This window comes from Moschus berezovskii, chromosome 2 (assembly GCF_049115385.1).
Source record: "Moschus berezovskii isolate FMDL1 chromosome 2, NW_MosBer_1.0, whole genome shotgun sequence".
Classification (NCBI taxonomy): Eukaryota; Metazoa; Chordata; class Mammalia; order Artiodactyla; family Moschidae; genus Moschus; species Moschus berezovskii.
In genome coordinates, this window is record NC_142461.1 from 18,350,546 (window position 1) to 18,371,402 (window position 20,857).

Below are 20,857 nucleotides of genomic sequence, written 5' to 3' on the forward strand. Positions count from 1 at the left end.
CCCTCCGAGCTCCCCTCCAGGCCCGCATCACCACCGCTGTCCCCTAGAGCCGCTTTTGGACACACCCCCGACTCTGACCGCACCCCTCGTGGCTGGGGGCCCCCTGTCGGCCTCTCTGCTCCGCCTGCCCCAACTAACGGTTTGGGGGGAAGGGTACCCACCTCCCTGCCTCCCCGGCCCGCCCGGAGCCCCGCCCCCGCTGGCCCCGCCCACAGGCCCCGCCCGCCGTTGCCCCGGGAACCGCTCATCCCGCATCTGCAGGAGGCGCCCGGCCCGGCGGAGCTGTGTTCTCGCCGCCAGCACCGCCGCTCCCACCGCCAGCGCCGCCGTCGCGCCCCAGCTCCAGCTCCCGCTCCCGCGCCCTCTCAGTCTGCCATGCCTCCCCGCCGCGCCCCGGCGCCCGCCCTGCTGCTGCTGCTGCTACTCGGCGCGGGGCCCCGCAGCGGCTGCCTGGCCAGCCCGGTGCCCGCCGCGCCCCTGCCCGTGCCGGGGCCATGCAGCGCGCAGCCCTGCCAGAACGGGGGTGTGTGCTCCCAGCTCCCTGCGCCCGACCCGCAGTCCCCGGCCGCCGCCGGCGAGCCCAGCTACAGCTGCACCTGCCCCGCCGGAGTCTCTGGCACCAACTGCCAGGTGAGTGGACGCGGCGGGCGCGGCGCGGGCCACTGCGCGCTGTCCAGTGCGGGGCTCCAGGGGCCTGACCCAAGCTTCTCCCTTTTCGGGGTGGGCGATGGAAGTGGCCTCTTGGCTCGCGTGGACGCGGACCCCTGGCCGACCTTGCAAACGTCTCTTCTCTGCCTACCCTGGTTCTCCGGCCGAGCCAGCCCGGGTTCTCGGGGCGTTCCGTTCCAGGGCCTGGCGGCTACCCTGGCCCTCATACTTCTGGCACGACCGTGAGCCGCCAAGTGGCGCTCCCCTCTCGACCCGGGCCGAGCCACCCTCTGCTAGAGCCGGGTCTTGGTGCCTGCTCTGGCAGCAAAGAAGGGCCAGCCTGCGAGCGTCCCTGGTGGGATGTTCGTGTCCAGGTGACCCCTGCTCTTTGTCCCGCTGGACCCGAGGGTGAGCTGTAAGAGCGACAGGGAGTGGCGGGCTCCGTGGCCGGAGGTCGAGCATTTACTTTCCAATCCCCTTGAGGGCTCTGACAAGGCAGCTGGAGATGGAGAGGTCAGCTGCCTCCCCACGGCCAGCCCTTTCTGAGCTCAGGAGGAAGTGCTGGAGCGCTAGGAAACATTGGAGGGGTCGTGGCGAGTGGGTCTTGGTGCGTAGCCTTCCCGGCCGATGCTCCTGGAGGCGCACGTTTGGGGCAGGCAGTCAGGCTTAGTGAAGCTTCGAGGAAGCGTGGGGCCAGGCGAGGAACGGGAGATGGCCAGCTGCTGCCTGTGGGTTTGGGATTTCGAGAAGAATTTGGCAGATAATAAATGAGGCTGGTTTAAAGAATGTTATTAGCTCGGTGAAACCTGCTGACCTATTCACACCAACGTTTTCAGTAGGTGACTTGGCAGCCCTGGGTGTGCAGGTAGAAAACCCCTAAGTCTTGGTTCCAAGGTAGGGGCAAAGAGTAGATTTATCTGAAATGATGAAATTAAACCAAGTGAACATGGAAAACAATTGGGACCAAATGCTTTCTTCCCTCCATTTGGAGGGGTGGCAATTTATTTCATGTAAATGAAATGCCCGAAGAGTTACTTTGAGAATGCTCAGGTGCAGTTTTATTCCTATGGTGAAGAGGCCACATGTGATATGATGTGATTTGATAGGACAGGGTGGGTTAGGCTTTAATGTTTTTTAAATAGAGGTAAATAGGACTGAGAAGCTTGACCTTGACAGACAATTTTTGCTATTTTCTAGAATATTTTTTTTTCTTCTGGGTAGTAGCGAATTGTCAAGCTGGCCTTATCTTTTCAGTGTTGTACTCCTCTTTGTTAGCTGGTTCCAATGAGCTGATGAGATGAGGATGAGGATGAAGAGGGGGTAAATGATGAGTGTGTGAATGAACCTGGGAGTAAATTTGGGGAATGAGGACTCTGGGGAGATGCCAGTTGGAGCCATATGAGCCATTAGGACGAAATCCTGCTTACTGATCTCCCCTGTTGATTGATGATGTGCATGGCGTTTACTGGAGAAATGAGTTGCCTAATTGCTTCCATCAAACCACTCTCACATTTCCATGTCTGAAATCTGTCCTTGAAAGAAATAGTTGATTTGGACTCAGAGCGATTACAGGAGAAGGTAGGTTAGAGTGCACGCCAGTTTAAATATATGGGAGGAAAGACTGATCATAGGGAGTTTAACCCAACTCTGGGACTTATTCTTTTGGTAACTCTAAAAATATAAGAAATCTTCAAGAGAGAGAAAAACCTCTTTAGTTCTTCCTGAAGATAATTCAAAGAGAAGCATAAATATTTTTGTCCTAAAGTGGGGGTTTGACATAGACTGTGTTTATTCAGAGACGAGTCATGAACTGATGCACAAATATTGCAGAACTGGTCAAAACAGAGTCAGATTTCCAGCCCCGATTTCAGAGGTTCTTAGCTGTGTGAATGTGAGGAGAAGCTGTACTGGGTGTCTGGAGTTCTGAGTTGAAGAGAGCTGGAGTTACTTAATTCTAACAAGAAAGCTTAGCAAATTTGGAGCCTGATCTGACTTGGATACCCAGAAGAACTTAACTGAGATGATTCGGAGTCTTATAAACCCATAACAAATTGATTCCTGCTAATTCTAACTTAATCTTTCATTATCTTGCAGTAACACTCGAGACTCTCATTTTCTGTTGGGGGGAAAAAGGCAATCTGAATAGAGAAGTTAAACAGAGGAAAAAGCCCCTTACACATACTCAATTACAGATAAGGGAAATGGATGTTAGCCGTTGCAGACCGTATGGTTGCTGAAACAGAACGGCATGCTTGCTGGATAAATTGAATATGGAATTCTACCTGTACGGGAAGAGAATTCTTTAGACAGCAAGTGTCACCCCTCCCCCAGCTACAGAGACAATAATGTTAGCAATGGGAACATCGAACCTAACTCTGAGGTTCCCTTCTTCCCTGCTCCTCCCTTCCTTCCTTCCTTCCTTCCTTTCTTTCTCTCCTCCTCTCCCTCCTCCCTCTCCTTCTATTTTGGGTATGTGTTGCAAGGTTAAGAAAGCCATGAACCACTAATTGGGTTTAAAATGGAGTAAGGCTGTCTTCAGCTTCTGTGTGGTCAGTTGGCTGATGTTCGGGCAAGGACCCAGGCAGTGCTTCTGGTATCATCTGGTGACAGAAGTACCCAGGCCCTGGGAAGTGCTGTGAATAATGTGAAGGAGGATCTGTGAGTTTGAAGCTGAGCCTCCCCCATTGAACCTGCTGTTACAGGCGATCTAAGCCATGTCTCAGGTTCCTCATCTTTGAGGATGGGATCTGCCTCACAGGGTTGGTGATGAAGGGTCTGATTCTGTTTTTTGATATTTGATTGCTGACAGCTGTCAAGCGTCATGTGTCCCTCTTCCCGTTCTGCCCACATGGAGGCAAGCTGATAAGATAGCCTAGGTGCTCTTTCCGTTGGCACTGGCTAGAGGTTCAAGCCATGCAAACCCCTGTCCAGACTTGCCATACATCTTAAGATACATCTTTTTTAAAGTGTTAGAATGCACTGAAAAGTATGAAATCCGAGGATTCGATGGATTCTAAAGATGAATATGGAAATCTGACCTACAGAGGCGTGGTCATGATGATGACGGTTGCTAACTCTTTTCTCAAGCGCGTGCTATGTGCCAGTGCTATTCCAGGGGCTTTACAGATATAGTTCCCAAGTTCTCCTAGTGTCCCGTGAGCTAGGTGCTGGAACCATCCCCATTATTTAGATGAAGTGCAGCAAAGTTAAATGACTGCCCCAAGGTCACCCTGCTAGTCAGTGTAGGATTTGAACCAGGTGGCTGGCTTGATGTTATTAATAGAAGTGTAGAGTCTGAAGGATGCCAAGATGAAAGTCCAGTCCTGTTCGTGTTATTTTTAGCTATGTGACCTTAAATTAGCACCATAACCTCTTTGAGTCTTATCAGTGAAAAGGGGTTGGAGTGATTTCTGAGTCTGGCTTTACTCTAAAACACCCTGTTTTGCTCTGAAACACAGTTCAGATGGCTCTGCCCAGCTGAAATGAAAAGCTTCAGGACTGATGAAGACACAGAAAATTCTCCTTATGCTGCCTACCAAGCAGGACCTTCCTGCAGAGTTAGAATCATAGGTCCTGCCTGGCTGAAGTTATTTTTTGCCACCATGAAAGGATATGGATACTACATAAAAGACACCTAAGTATTGCTGATGGATTTGAAAAAAACTTCAAACTTCAAATAAAAAAAAGATATTGAAGCTGCTGTTCTTGCCTTCCTGGTTCATTTGGGGAAGCAGGCAGGTATCAGAGGTGGCAGCTGCTGGGCCAAATTTTCTTTTCGGTGAGTGGTACAGGAATGCCTCCCTTCCATTGAGCTTTCCATCACATGTAAGGATGATTTAAAGTTGTATTATTTTGTTTGGAAAGCTTTTTTATTTTAATGAAATAATTCTTTGTCAAATATTCAAACAGGCAGACACCTGTTTGTTTTTTCTTGTCATGTTCCCTGGGAATCTTACCCTTTGGGATTAGAATGAAAATACGTCAGTTTCTCCCCTTGAAGGAAAAAGGGGTTTTTGGAGCTGCTTTTTATGCAGTTTTACCCACTAAGCTGATTCTACAGTCCTCTCTTTGATTAAACACACTAACTTGAAACAATGGTTCTGCTTCTGATGAATTTATTTTTGGTTGAATTTTGCTAACAAACTACAACAAGGGATTCTAGCACTTTGCACAGCATCAGCTTTCTCTACGGAACTTTTTGCACACATTCACACACATGCATGCACACGCACCAGTTCACATTGTGATTGTACAAAATGTTCTTTGTTAGCTGCCAAGAGACATTGCTCCTTCCTCTGACTTTTCTACAGGTATTCATGTTTCGTGAACTTGTGAGAGAAATTGAACATCCCCGAACTTCAGTGTTCATATCTCCAGAACGGGCTAGTAATGCTTGTCTTATTTTCTTTTTTAGAAAAGGTGCAGTTAATAAATGGGAAATTGTGAATTTTTTTTCAATAAAGATGTATGGGAGAATTATTTCAAAATTTTTTGAGGAAAAAAGTAAAATGTTACATAAATACAAGGTATACTGCTAGGAGAAAGATTATCTATTTCTCATATGAAATATGATTATACTAGTCTATTCGGTGTCTGTTAGATTCCCTTCAAGGAACAGACTCAACTTTTTCTCCCTACTAGGATGAGTTATACTACAACCTCAGTTTTTAAAATGAAAAAATTCATTGTGCTGAAATTTTGATAAATGTTTGGTTCTTTTTATTATGAGAGAGACAATTTCTCAGAAAATTCTCAGTGACTTCAAATTTTGTTTTGAAACAAACAGATAAAAGCTCATCTAAATCCTTTGAGCGATTTTAAGAAAGGAAAGAAACAGTTGTTTTTCTTGGCATTATGAAAATGGAGTGATTTCTTATTTGGTCTACCTGGTGCATTCTTAGGAAACATCATTTTTCTCAGCTTGGCCACCTGACAAAGATGCATTTCTGTCTTTAGCTTCTTTGCTTAAGCTTCTCATGTGACCCAGTACCATCCAAAGTGCTTTTGTTTATGCCCTCATTTCAGGCATCAAACAGGAAAGAAAACCTATCTGAAGCTGAAGGGTATTTGAGTCAGAAAATGGAATGGCTGAGTTATATTTTTAGATCTTCTTACTGTTTCAGGAGACGACTGTGGTCTGTGCTGCCTAACCCAGAGGCCAGAATGTCCGAAATTTGCCCTCCCAAACGGAAAGTCCAACAACACAGTAAAGTTTGTGGATAGATTTTTTTTTTAAAGCTTTTTTTAAAGAAAAATTTTATTTTATCTGTTTTTATGATGTGAGCCATTTTTGTAGTGTTTATTGAATTTGTTGCAATATTGTTTCTGTTTTATATTTTGAATTTTTTGGCCACAAGGAATGTGGCATCTTAGTTCCTCAACCAGGGATCGAACCTGCACCCCCTGTATTGAAAGGTGAAGTCTTAACCACTGGACTGCCAGGGAAGTCCCTAGAATTTCTCTATATTTCCCCCTTCTTTACTTACACTGGTGTTCAACCCTGGCTGCATGTCAGAGTCACCTGGGAGCTCTAACATAAATGAGTGCCTGGGTCCCTCTACTCCCACCCCCAGGTTCTGATTTAATTGGTGGGGTCTGGGCACCTGGAATTTTAAAATGTCTTCCAAGTAATTCTACTGCAGGACCATGGTTGAGAAGCCCCCTCTAGACTCTGGACATCTCCCCCACAGCCTGCCCTGCATGTGGCATGTGGCAGAGAAAAAGAATACAAATCCCAACCTGCTCTTGGACCTTCTCATCCAAAAGCACCTAGCTTCAGATGGCTTGGAATTTCTGGCTTATGCTTTCCTCCAATGGCAAAGATTTTGCATCTTAAAATGGACTTGAAGTCTCCATGAAGCTGGCATTTGCTGGATTGTTAAGAGTCCAGGTGAGGGAATCAGACCTAGGGTAGACTCTGAAGGTCCTCAGATAAGTAATTCGTTTTTCTGCAGCTTGATTTTCTCTCCTGTGTAAATGGGATCCCGATGCCAACCTTGAAATTTGTTGTGGATTAGAAAAGTATCCAGCCCAGTGACTGGCCCAGAGGAGACACCTACTGAGAGCTAGTAGCCACTGTGTATATCTGTAAAAGGAATCTTGTTTATTTCATGCTTTTCCCTTGGGTATATATATATATATATACACACACACACACATATATATATACATATACGTATACATATATATATATATGTATTTCTACCTGTACATATATATATATATGTATGTATTTCTACTTGATTTCCAAAAAGACTAAAATTCCACCAGTAGAGATTCTTTTCTTTGGTTGTGATATATCAGATACTAGAAAGCTCCGATTTTGGTGCTGACTCCCCTCTGCATTCAATTTTGTTAATTTCTCCTCTGTAGCCCCGTTACCAGGTAGGTGCCCAACAACGGAGAATGATGTGGCCTGAGCATGCGCAGCCCACCTAGCCTTTTATGGAATCATTCACTGCTTCATTTGAACGCTGACCTGTCTTTGGTCAGCAATCACAGTGATAGTCAGAGCACAGTTGTCTTCAAGAGGAGGGGCTTCTCTAAGTCACCCACTGATGCTCCCCAGGGTGAGTGAGGGCAGAGCAGGACTGCTGGCTTCAGGACTCCAGGAGCACTAGGCATCAGACAGCAGACAGGCCCCCTGCCAAGAATGGTTTTAACATTTTAAAATGATTGGAAACAAAAATAAGAATAAGGTTTGGGGATGCATGAAAATGATATAAAGTTAGATTTTCAATATCCATCAGGCTTTGTGGAACACAGCCACGCCCATTCGTTTAAGTACTGTCCATTCCTTTAAATACAGCAGAGTGGAGTAGTTGCAACAAACGAAGTAGATTACAAAGCTGAAAATATTTATCTGGCCCATGACAAAGGGAGAGTTTGGCTGACTATTTTCATAAACGCTGGTGAGAAGAATTTGCTTTTCCATTTTTGTTTGACTGAGCTAAAGACGTCCTGGTCCCCCTTGCCAAGCCCTTCCACAGTCTTTCTTCTCAAGGGTTGTTTGTAGCCAGGCTCTAGGGTCCAACCCTGAGGCTGTATCAGCGTCTCTCCCACAGCATCCTTAATTTCTAAGCAAAGTGCAGTGTATTAGAATAGGAGAATGTTAAGTATATCTTCCATATACTACCCAAGAAAGGGAAGACTTTATATAGGAAATATGAAAAGAAAACCAAACTCGCTAACTTTAAACTGACCTTCCTGATTATTCCTTACACACAGGATTTTCAGACTCTATAAAAAAAAAGGTATAATTTGTATACAGTAAAATTCACCCTTTTAAGCATTCAGTTCTATGATTTTTGAAGTATAGTTGTGTAGCTGTCTCCATAATCAGGATATAGACTAGCTCATTACCTTCATAAATTTCAACTTGCCCCTTTGTGGTGAACCCTCTCCCCAGCCCCAGCCTCCACTGATCTGATGTCTGTCTTTAGAGCTCTGCGGCTTCCAGAACTGTCGTATAAATTAAATCACACAGCAGGCGTGCTGCTTCTCCTTGGTGTAAGGCTTCCGAGGTTCCAGGCATCAGTAGTTTTTCTTTTTATTGCTAAGTAGTATCCCACTGTATGGATACACCACTGTTTCATTTTTCCTTTCACCAGTTGATGACTTTCCGGTTGTTTCCAGTTTTTGGTGATTATGAATAAAGCTGCTGTAAACATTCATCTACATTTAAGTGGGCATGTTTTCATTTCTCTTTGGTAAGTACCTAGGAGTGGGATGGCTGGGTCACATGGTAAGGACATATTAAACTTTATAAGAAGTTGCCAAGCTGGTTCCCAACATGTTACTTCTCATTAAGTGAGAGCTCCAGTTGCTTGCATCCTTATCAGTTCTTGGTATCATTGGTGCTTTGGGTTTTAGCTTTTCTAATGTGTGCAGCAGCATCACACTGCTGTGTTAATTTGCATTTTATAGCAATAGATGATATTGAGTATTTTTTAATGTGCTGTTTGCCATCCATACCTTTTCCTGGATGAAATATTTGTTCAAATGAGTTGTGAGAATTCCTTCTATATTTTGGGTACAAATCCTTTATTCAATATGTGACTTGCAAATATTTTCTCCTAACCTGTGGCTTGTCTTCTTATTTTCTTGACAATGTTTTTTGAAGGGCAGATTTTTAGAACTGATGGAGTCTAATGTATTATTTTTTCTTTTTTTGATTTGTGCTTCTTTTTCTGTTCTATGTAAGAAATCTTTGCTTAATCCAAGGTCACAAAATTTTTCTCCTGTGTTTTCTTCTAGACTTGTATTGTTCCAGGTGTTACATTTAAGTCTTTGACCCATTTAGAGATAATAGCTGTTTTTGCGTGTGGTTCAGTGTACGAGTAGCTTTTATTTATTTTTGGCATAGGACTATCCAATTGTTCATAAATAATTGTTGACAAGACGCTCCGCTGAATTATCTTGGCAACTTTGTTGAAAATTATTCGACTGTACATATGTGGGTATATTTTATTCCATTCTACTGACTCTATATCTCTGTCCTTCTGCCAGTTTTATATGACCTTGATTACTGTAATTTTAGAGTGAGCCTTGAGGTCAGGTTGTGTGAATCCTTTAAATTTGTTAAGATTACAGTGAAATTCAAGACTCAGGATAGCATGTCACATCTAGATAGAAATTAAGGTTCTTAACCTGGAACCTACAGATGGTTTCAAGAGTATGTCGATGTCTTGAGATTCCAACTTTTGTGTGTATTTGTTCTCCTAGAGAATGGCCCACAAGTTTCATGAAACTCTTGAAGAAGTCTTCCACCAATAAAATAACCGCTGGAACAGAGGAAGAAGAAGCTAGTTAAATGCATAAGGAACTTCTGGGCATGGACTAAAGCACGTACCAAGAACCTCCCTGGGACCATGAAGTAGCTCCCGAATAGGGGTGCCAGATAAAATACAGGATGTTCAGTTAAATTTGAATTTCACATAAAAATGAATTTTGTTTCCTTTGTGTCCCATGTATTGCACATTATTCTTCTGAAATTCAAATTTAACTGGGAGTTCTGTAGTTTTAATTTGCTTAGTCTGACAACCCTACCTGAAAAGCTTAACTAATCCCTACTCTGATTCCCAGCTTTGCTCTGAAGAGTTCCTCAATGACAATTTAAATTCTTGCCAAATAATTACACAAGGCCAATTTTATTAGCTTGCATTTAAAATAATAACTTAGCTCATAGTTTTACATCTTCATAGTCTCTTTCAAGGCAACTGTCAAACTGTGTTACGGCATTAAAAATGTGTAAAAATATAGGAAATAAGGCCACTGGTAAACTTATCTTACCCTTTTTCCGCCTCTTCTGCTAGTCTCATGCCTCTGCAGTAATCATTAGTCACGTTTTGGTGTGTAGTTTTACATTGTCCTCTCTGTACATACAAGCATATGTGAAGCATATGTAAATTCTCATATATCCATGCAGCTATTTTATATAAAGAAGAAATAATCATGTGCATATTATTCTGCAGATTTTTTTCTTAATCTGTTGTGAAAATCTTACCATGTCTTAAAACAGAAAGCAAGCTCAGTCTTTTTGATGGATGAATATTATTCCATTATGTGAATATTTATGTATTCAGTTTTTACTAAAATGTACTATTTCCATTATAAATGATGTTGCAATGACTATATATGTATGTACATAATTATATGCAATGACATATGTGGGTGTGTATATATATGTATGTCAAAAGTTACATATACTAAGCATTTTGATAAGTACTGCTAAATTGCCATCCAGAAAGATTGAACAGTTTTGCTCATATGCTCACAGCATTTGAGAATGCCTATTCACCCACATTTTTGTTAATCCTAGTATCCCAGATTTTGATTTATTTTTTTGTGTGTTAACTGATAGATAAAACATGGTATCTTCCTGGTTCTCTTTGCATTTTAAAAATTGTGAATGTAAGAAAACTTTTTTTTTTTAATGAATTTCTTATTTTTATTTCTGCCTGATTTTCTTTTGGGTTGTTCAGTTTTAAAACTGACCTATTATGGGACTTCCCTGGTGGTCCAGTGTTTAAGACTCCATGCTCCCAATGTTGGGGGCATTGGTTCAACCCCTTGTCAGGGAAGGAAGGTCCTGCTTACTGCCTGGTGTGCAAAAAAAAAAAAGTTGATCTGCAGTAGCTCATTGTTAATGAGAAAATCAGCCCTTTGTCCTTTGTATTATTAATATTTTCCCCTACTTATCTTTTCTCTTTTGATTCTGCTTATGCTCATTGTTTTGCCCTTTAGAATTTTATCATTTTTTGTTCTTATTTATAAATCCAAGTTCATCATGGTCAATAGACTTTAATTAGAATTCTAATGTTTGATACCAGTACTATATTGTACAACATTTTGAGAACTGCCTAATGAACCAGGAGTTTGCTTTTAAAGAATTCTGGTTTGGCCAAGATTTATATTGACAGGACTGATCCTATTGTCTTTTTAGAATGTATAATTAAATGTAACTAGTACTATTGCCTGGGGAATCCCATGGATGGAGGAGCCTGGTAGGCTGCAGTCCGTGGGGTCGCTAGTTGTCGGACACGACTGAGCGACTTCACTTTCACTTTTCACTTTCACACATTGGAGAAGGAAATGGCAACCCACTCCAGTGTTCTTGCCTGGAGAATCCCAGGGATGGGGGAGCCTGGTTGGCTTCCGTCTATGGGGTCACACAGAGTCGGACACGACTGAAGTGACTTAACAGCAGCAGCAGCAGCAGCAGCCCTAGTTTATGGCTATTTTAAGAAGGACTGGCATGGATCTTCTAAATCATATTTAAATACTTGTAATTTGTCTTGATTTTTTTTGAAGCTGGAATGCTGCAACCATTTTATTAATATGCTTCATTCATTTTTAAAAAAGAACTATTCAGCAAAGTTCCCTTTTAATAATTGGCATGGGTTTCTTAGTATTTTGTTAAAATCACCAAGTTAATTTTAATGGCATTATTGGATAACAGAGTATTTCTTAGAAGTTCTTGATGTTGTAATGGTCTGATTTCAAAAAGTATTCTCTATCCAGCTTGGGCAGAAAAAGACTCATCTTAATAGTCAGCAAAATGCAAATTTCCCTTATGCTTTAATTTTGTGTTATATATTTAGCACTTTTTCTCTTGAGAACAACCCCTTTTTTCCTGACCAGGAATTTTTGTGGTCCTCTATTTTCATTTTCACTCTTTAAAACTGGCCATTGGGTTTTTTTTTTTTTGGTTGTGCAAAAGGGAATTATTTTATTTCTGTAGAAAAGCTTCATAATGAGAGAAATAATAAGTGAGACAGAAAAATGAGGACTCATATTAGCATTTCTATGAGGCTTAAAATAAACTCTCAGCTGGAGAGAAGTAAATTTAATATTATTATGTTTTCTTTTATAAAGAAGGGGTAGGATGGGGGTAGGATGGAGATTTGGGGGCTGTACTGACTGAAAGAAAAATCACTCTTGTTTTTGTTTTCTACAGAAAAAAATCGTTATGTTCAGCCTTAAGAGCTAAAAACTATTCTCAGTGTGCTGACTCCTTTAAAAAAATCTCTTTCGTGAGGTTTTCCTTGCTTCCCTCACCTTCAGTGGACCCTTGGGATGTTTTGTATGTTCGGAAAAGGCTTAAAATATTTTTTATTGGTGTACTGGAGAAGGAAACAGTAACCCACTCCAGTATTCTTGCCTGGAGAATCCCATGGACGGGGAAGCCTGGTAGGCTACAGTCCATGGGGTCGCAAAGATTCGGACACGACTGAGAGACGAACGGATGGAACGAATGGACAGTTGATTTATAATGTTGTGTTGATTTCACGTGTACAGCAAAGTGAATCAGTTATCCATATCCATATGTCCACTCTTTAGATTCTTTTCCCATATAGGCCGTTATAGAATATTGAGTAGCATTCCCTGTGCTGTACTTGAGTGCATGTGAAGTCGTTTCAGTTGTGTCTGACTCTTTGCGACCCTATGGACTGTAGCCTGCTAGGCTTCTCTAGTCCATGGGATTGTCCAGGCAAGAATACTAGAGTGAGCTGCCATGCCCTCCTCCAGGGGATCTTATATGCCAGGGTTGATGTCTTCTTGCTTCTGTCCTTGCCCGGGCACACAGCATCCCAGGTAGTCCATTCCTGGCCTGGTCTGTGGCCCCAGTTCTCATGACATTCTGCTTGCCCACTCCATTGTCTCTTCCTGAAAGAGCTCAGTGTCTGGGGCTCCCTCCTAGGAAGACCTGTGCACTGAGGAGCTGTGTCTTCTGACGCAGCTTGGGCCCCGAGCTCTGCTCGTCCACCCCAGCGATCAAGTTGCATTCTAGTGCCTGTGTCTGCTGAACTCCTTTGGGAGAAGGAGGGAGCTGGCCAGGGGTACTGGAGCCACTCCAGTACCTAAGTAGCCACATACAGCTTGAGGACAGTCTTGGCATCCGGTTGGTTGACCTTCACATGCCTGGTGCAGTCCCCTTCTCTAGGCCCTGGCATCCATGGGGCACATGCAGTGTGCCCAGTGTGGCACGGTGTGGAGTCTCTCTGGTCATCGTGGTGAGTTGCCGTACCATCTGAGCATGACTGTTTGTTAAGGAGCTAGCTCCTGTGGGTTTATGTAGAACACTGACATAGCTAGTTTTTGAAGAGCTCATATAAATGAGAAATTCGAGTGGGTGGGGAGGTGGGATCCCTTGCCCTTGATGATGGCCCTGCAGGGCTGCAGGCTGGAGATCACTCGTTGCTTAGCAACCACTGCCAGGCTTTTTGTTTCCTCCAGCCTGAACCTAGGTAATGTCCTCAGGGATTGGGATTCGGGCAGCCTGGTTTAGAAAGGAGTGGGAATTGGGTTTTCTGTAAGCTCAATATGGGGGCTTCCCTGGTGGCTCAGTGGTAAAGGCTCTGCCTGCCAATGCAGGAGATGCGGGTTTGATTCCTGGGTTGGGAAGATCCCCTGGAGAAGTAAATGGCAACCCATCCAGGATTCTTGCCTGGAGAATCCCATGGACAGAGGAGCCTGATGGGCTACAGTCCATAGGGTTGCGAAGAGTCAGATACAACTTCATGACTAAACAATAACAACAAAGCTTAACATGGCTCCTAGTGCACAGCCTTCTACCCTAAACAAAGAAACAAACAAACAAATACCTTCAGGCAGCTGGCAGTTATGGTAACTCTGGATAGTTTGGGGCCCAGAGAAGCTCATAAAACAAACTGAATCGTCACGTCAAGGGCTCAGCCTAAACATCTGCTTCCCATTCGTCCCTCCATTTCCATGACTTGGAATCTTCCAGGCCTGACCTACTCACAGTCTGACACTGAAACACATTTTTTCTGGAATGCTGGGAGAGGGGGAGGAAATGATACTCTTTGTCTTTCAAAGCAAGGTTAGTAATCTAAGAAACTCATCCTTTCACTGGCAGTTTCTGAAAGTGAAGTCTCTCACTCCTGTCTGACTCTTTGCGACCCCATGGACTGTAGTCTACCAGGCTCCTCTGTCCATGGGATTTTCCAGGCAAGGATATTGGAGTGGGTTGCCATTTCCTTTTCCAGGGGATCTTCCCAACCCAGGGATTGAACCCAGGTCTCCCACATTGCAGGCAGATGCTTTACCATCTGAGCCACCAGGAAAACAAGTTCCTGAGCACTGATTAAAATGGTGTTGGAAGAGGTCATTGAGTCACTGCTAGCTGACTTTCCAGCTTACCCTGAGCAATTGGTAGCTCCTCACCCATCCCTGTCTCATCCTTGGAATATGCATTCTGCCCGCCATTACCATGATGAGAGCCATCTTCAAGGACATGATCTTGAGAACAACGTGATGTTGAGACCACCTGGACTGGAGACATGGCTTAACTTCTACATAAATTTTAAGATTCTGGAGGGCAGGGACAGAAATCTGTCTTGTGATGCCCAAGATACACCTCATACGTAAGTTCCTTTGCTTATTAAATCTGCCACCTGCTGATCCAGAGGGGTCTGCCTTGTCCTCACTCTACAGGGGCTAGTTTCAGATTTCACCCTGGAAGCTTTTTCGAGTTTCAAACCGACAGCAACACATTTTGTAGACTTCTAAAGCTTGGAACCATCCTAGAATTCATCTTGGCCATTTCTTTAATTTTGCAGAAGAAAGTGAAGGCCAAAGACATGAATGTCAGAGTCAGGAGTTGAATATTGCTTACTTCCCATCTTTGGGCTCTCTTCACCAAAGAGTTTAAGCTTAGACATTTGGAATCACAAGGACAGTCCTCTGGGCAGGTGTGGTGGGAATTGCCTATAAGAGCATATGTAGGTTCTTACGGGCATTCAGATTCACATTAAATATTCAGTTATTTATGTGCCTGGCTGTGTGTGAGGCTCCTTTCTCTGTATTATGTATTTTTAAGCTTCATGTTTCTTTGGAGGAGGCATTTCCTTTGCTTGATAGGTGAGGAGATTGGAGTGGATAGAGTATCTTGGTGATTTACCCAAGGTCAAACAGTGGCTGGGTTGATACTGGAGTCCTTTGTCTACATATGTAGTGTTTTCTTCATGTTATCACAGCTGTCTGCTGCTCATCCTGCGATGTATAGAAAAATTCATTATACATGATGCTGAGCTCAGTACTGAAATTCATTTCATTCAGTTGAAGACTTAAAATGGTGAAATACTCACTGTAGTCATTGCATCATTTTATTTTTTGGCAATTAAGAGACATCTTAGACAAGCAGGCCATTGTTTTAGAATGGCCTCAACATAAAATCATCTAGATCAGAAATAATTTTCCTGCATGGCTTAATGCTTTTGCCTAACACCTTCGGAAATCACTGTTACAAGTGTAATTTTGTATTTTAGCTGATAGAAAACCTCTAAAAATAAAACGAGTTTTATTAGAATAATAATTAACTTGCAGTAATCACTTGTAATACAAAATTCAGTAATTTGAATGACCATAGCTAAAAGCCAGTAAAAGTACTAATTTTAAGATGATTGTGAATTTTGTATGTTTCCATGAGTAGACCAGAAGTACAATTAAGTGTTTTACTAAGTAGACATAATTGTGTGTGTGCATGCTCAATTGCTCAGTCGTGTCCGACTCTTTGGACCCCATGGACTGTGGCCCTCCAGGCTCCTCTGTCCGTGGAATTTTTCAGGCAAGAATACTGGAGTGGGTTGCTATTTCCCCCTCCAGGGGAAGGAGGAAATTCAACCCAGGAATTGAACCTGAGTCTCCTGCATTGGCAGGTGGATTCTTTACCACTGAGCCACCTGAGGAGCTCACAGTCTTAAATAGGAATGTATTAAGCACTCTTATAAGGACTTCAGTGATTATGTCTGAGGCTCTTATCTTATAGATGAGAAAAATAAAGATGAGAGAAGTTTGAAAACCAGGCCAGATCAAGATTCTTTCACACTTGTAGCAGGTGTTAATTAGAACTCCTTGGGTTGCTTGCAATAGAAAACCCAGATAGCTCAAGCAAGAAAGGAAGTCACTAGTTTCATGGGACTGAAAAGTGTAGACACTGTGGTATCAGGGGTCAAATAATGTCATCTGGGTCAGTCTCTCTAGCTCTCTGCCCCACTTTCATCCATTTTGGCTTTATTCTCAGATTCCAGGTGGTGACCTCTGGCAGCTCCAGGCTCACACCCTCCTTACTGCCAGTGACCCCAAAGGTACAAAAGAGTCTCTTTTTCCAGTTGCTTGGGAAAGTCCTGAATTAGCTTTGGTTGATTGACATGGGTCAAATGTGTGTCTCTGAACCAATCACTGTGGCTCAGAGATTAGATTCTGAGCATTAACCAGCCCTGGGTCGTGTGTCCAGCACAGGACTAACCCCAGTCAGACTTTGGGGACCAAGATTGGAAGGAGGGCTTTTCTTAAGGAAATCATATACTGTTCTCAGAACAAGGGGTAATAGCTGTTGAGAATAAAGTCAATGGATTCCCAATATGCCCACTGCCTTTCTGTTTATGATGAGTCTTCATACCTGAATGGTGTTTCTCCAAAAATGAATTCCTCCCGTCTGCCTCTTTGCATTCTGTCTCCTTGGGACTTCCTGGAAGGGTACTTTTTATGATGCCTGTGTGTAAATTTTGTTGCCATGTTAATCTCTATTGTTCTTTTTTTAAAGTGATTTTAATATTTTACATTGGAGAGCATATGTGGATCAGGTAGTTCCAAAATATTCTACTATATGTTTGAGAAGGACTCTCAATATCTATTTTATATCCACCCTTACACACACACACACACACACACAGAATTTTAGAAAATGTGCATGTGTTTTGATATCTGGTGTTCTAGAGCTGTTGAGAATTGTTTAGCTGATATGCATTTCATCTTGATGACACAGACATTTAAATTGATAAAAGAATCACAGGCAATAATGAGCTGAAGTCCCCCCATCAGTTAATGGACTCTGAAGCAAGAATGATTATTCCAGGGACTGGAACAGTTCAGTGATTGATGTCGTAGGAGGCTTGAGACTTGGATTCAAAAGACCCAGGTTCTGGCTTGGCCACTTCTTAGGATAGAGAAACAGCTTGTTGTTTTGTGGGAGAGATGTTAACACAGCTGGCTAGAAAAGAGGACCACAAAGCAATCCATCAATCAATGGGGGAGAACAGACAACTCTCCCTTGTGGGAGAATCACAGGTAGTTTATGGATATACTGTTCCTTAAAGAGGGGGTCTAATTCCCCCTCCCTAACTGTGGACTGTACAGAGTGACTTCCTCCCAAAGAACACACTGTGAAAATCAGGGGAATGAGTGATCTTAAGAGCAACCAGATGCTTTGCTAGGCAATCAAGGTCATCATCAACAGTGATAAGTCATGGTAATAGCATGCACCCTTGACATTCCAACTTGTGATTCATCCAACCTCAGATATGCAGATGAAACCACTCTCATGGCAGAAACTGAAGACCCTCTTGATAAGGGTGAAAATGGAGAGTGAAAAAGCTGACTTAAAACTCAACATTCAGAAAACTAAGATCATGGCATCCAGTTCCATCACTTCATGGCAAATAGCTGGGGAAAAAGTGAAAACAGTGAAAGATTTTATTTTCTTGGGTTCTAGAAGCACTGTGAACAGTGACTGCAGCCACAAAATTAAAAGACACTTATTCCTTGGAAGAAAAGCCATGACAAACCTAGACAGCATGTTAGAAAACCGAGATATCACTTTGCTGACAAACGTCCATATAATGCTATGGTTTTTCCAGTAGTCATGTACAGTTCAGTTCAGTCACTCAGTCCTGTCCAACACTTTGTGACCCCATGGACTGCAGCACACCAGGCCTCCCTGTCCATCACCAACTCCCAGAGTTTACTCAAACTCATGTCCATTGAGTCGGTGATGCCATCCAACCATCTCATCCTCTGTCGTCCCCTTCTCCTCCCACCTTCAATCTATAGTCATGTCCAGATGTGAAAATTGGACCATGAGGAAAGCTGAGTGCTGAAGAATTGATGCTTTCAGACTGTGGTGCTGGAGAAGACTCTTGAGAGTCCCTTGGCCTACAAGGAGATCAAACCAATCGATCCTAAAGGAAATCGACCCTGAATATTCATTGGAAGGACTGATTCTGAAACTAAAACTTCAATACTTTGGCCATTTGATGTGAAGAGCTGACCTACTGGAAAAGATCGTGATGCTGGGAAGGATTGAAGGCAGGCGGAGAAGCGGGTGGGAGAGGAACAGATGGTTAGATAGCATCACTAACTCAATGGACATGAATTTGAGCAAACCCCTGGGGACAGTGAAGGACAGGGAAGCCAGGCATGCTACAGTCCATGGGGTCACAACGAGTAGGACATGACTTGGAGACTGAACAACAACGACAGCCCTTGACATGATGAAATAAAAATGGCACTTTACCTCTATGGTTTTCCTCTCCCCAAATCCATAATCCCAGTTCAGTTGTGATAAAAATGGCAGTTAAGTCCTGATTGATACATCTGTTTGTGTGCTCAGTTGCTTAGTCATATCCAACTCTTGTGACCCCGTGGACTGTAGCCCACCAAGCTCCTCGGTCCGTAGAATTCTCCAGGCAAGAATACTGGAGTGGGTTGTCATTTCTTCTTCCAGGGGATCTTCCTGACCCAAGGATAGAACTTGCAACTCCTGTGGCTCTGACATCGGCAGGCAGATAAGTCCTAATGTCCCTAATTGAGGGACATTCTACAAAATACCTAATCATTACTCCTCAAAATTATTAAAGTCACCAAGACAAGGAAAGTCTGGGAAAGAACCTGTCACATCCAGGAAGAGCCTGTGAATCCATAAAGGCCACCTGTAATATGGGATCTTGTAATAGGAGAAGGACATTAGGAAAAAGCTAAGGAAACCTGAATAAAGAATAGACTTTAGTTGGTAATCATGTGTCAATATTGGTTCATTTATTGTGACAAAGGTACCAAACTAATGCCAGATATCATTGATAAGAGAACCAAGTTATGGAGTGTATGGTAATTCTCTGTGCTCTCTTCACAACTTTCCTGTGAATCTGAAAGTATTCTAAAATAAAAAAGTTTACTTAAAGAAAATGAGCTTCCCTCGCTTCAGCTGAAAGTATTTTATCAAACTCTGGTTGCATCCAGGCCCTGGCACTGGGAGATCCAAGATGAATTAGATGTGTTCTCTGCACCTGGCTGTAATTGGGCAGATGTTAAAGCAGGTTCAGGGAGGTTGAAAGATTTTTCTAAAGAAGAGCAAAAGTCTGTCATTCCTTGAGACTCAGGGATATCCATCCGTAAGGCATATTTTGTTTGGTAGGCAAAGGGGGAAAAACATCTTGCCTCCTCCATCAGTGGTCCTTAACCCTGGTTGAGGCTTCCCTAGTGGCTCAGATGGTAAAGGTCTGTCTACAATGCAGGAGATGCGGGTTTGATCCCTTGGTGGGGAAGATCCTCTAGAGGAGGGCATGGCAACCCACTCTAGTATTCTTGCCTGGGAAACCCCATGGATAGAGGAGCATGGCAGGTTGCAGTCTATGGAGTCAGAAGAGTCGGAAGCGACTAAACCACCACCACCAGGGGATCTTTAAAAATGCAAATACCTGTGTACTGAATGCTCAAAAAATGTTATTTACTCTTAAAAAAGTGCAGATGCCTGGGCCTTGCTCCAGACCTATTACATCAGAATCAATGGGTGGAGGTGGTGTCTGGGTGGCCTTTTGATGAAGGACCCCCTAGGTGATTCTGATGGGCAGCTATGGTCCAGGACCACTGGCCTGGTTATTTGTGTAGGTCACATAGCACATTTTCGTGTCATTCCTCTCCCTTCTGGAATATCTCCTTTCTTCTGCCTTCTTGGTTGAGAGCTTGGTTTGATTTCTTCACTTGTGTTGGTCTGCTCCAGGACAAAATAAGCCTTCCCTGAAAATTGTGGTAGTTCAGGTCTGCCATGATCAAATTAAATTGGTGATTTTATGTTCTTGTCCTCTCCTCTTACTTATCCAGCCATGGGATTCCACGTTACATATTCAGTCCCTTCACCCTTTGGATCCAGGGATTTTCATCCTGGTTCTGTGACCTTGAGCAAGTTACATCCTGTCTCTGAGCCTCGTTTCCCTCAGCCCTAAATTAGACCCCATCAAGTGTGTTCATTGGAGGGACTGATGCTGAAGCTGAAGCTCCAATACTTTGGCCACCTCATGCGACGAGTTGACTCACTGGAAAAGACTGTGATGCTGGGAAAGGTTGGGGGCGGGAGGAGAAGGGGACGACGGAGAATGAGATGGCTGGATGGCATCACCGACTCTGTGGACATGAGTTTGCGTGAACTCCGGGAGTCGGTGATGGACAGGGAGGCCTGGCGTGCTGTGATTCATGGGGTCGCGGAGAGTCGGACACGACTGAGCGACTGAACTGAACTGACTGAAGTGTATCTCTTGTGCTTATTATGAAGGTGACAGTGATTCAGGGCCCATCTGAACGCGTGGCTTTGATCCATCATCTGCCAGCCCGGGAACTTTCCTTCTCTATAGGAAAATGTCCTAAATTGTTTCTTTTCTTTTTCAAAAATAAATTTCTGTGTGCGTTTTGCTCTAATGCCTGTAGGAAGTGGACTCAAATATTTCCAGAATCATCTGATATAGTTTCTAAAAAGAATCAAAGGATCTACTTTTCCTGGTTCCTTTCTTCAGGACCCCTCTAGAAGCAACTAGAAAAGAAGTTTGTTTTTGTTTTTTGTTCTGCAAGGGTGATTGGATTGGTGAAGATGACTTTTCTTTGTCTCTGTGACCCTTGTGTTGACTTTAAATGAGAA

The 20,857-nt window shown here is 43.3% G+C and overlaps 1 protein-coding gene across 1 annotated transcript in view; it reads left to right on the forward strand.

The window, feature by feature from the left end:
- Positions 1 to 375: 375 nt before the first annotated feature.
- The window catches only part of DNER (delta/notch like EGF repeat containing), a 390,295-nt gene continuing 369,813 nt past the window's right edge, over positions 376 to 20,857 (forward strand). The window contains exon 1 of the mRNA XM_055397670.2: positions 376 to 630. Coding sequence (XP_055253645.1) covers positions 376 to 630 — 255 coding nt within the window. The remainder of the gene's footprint in view (positions 631 to 20,857) is intronic.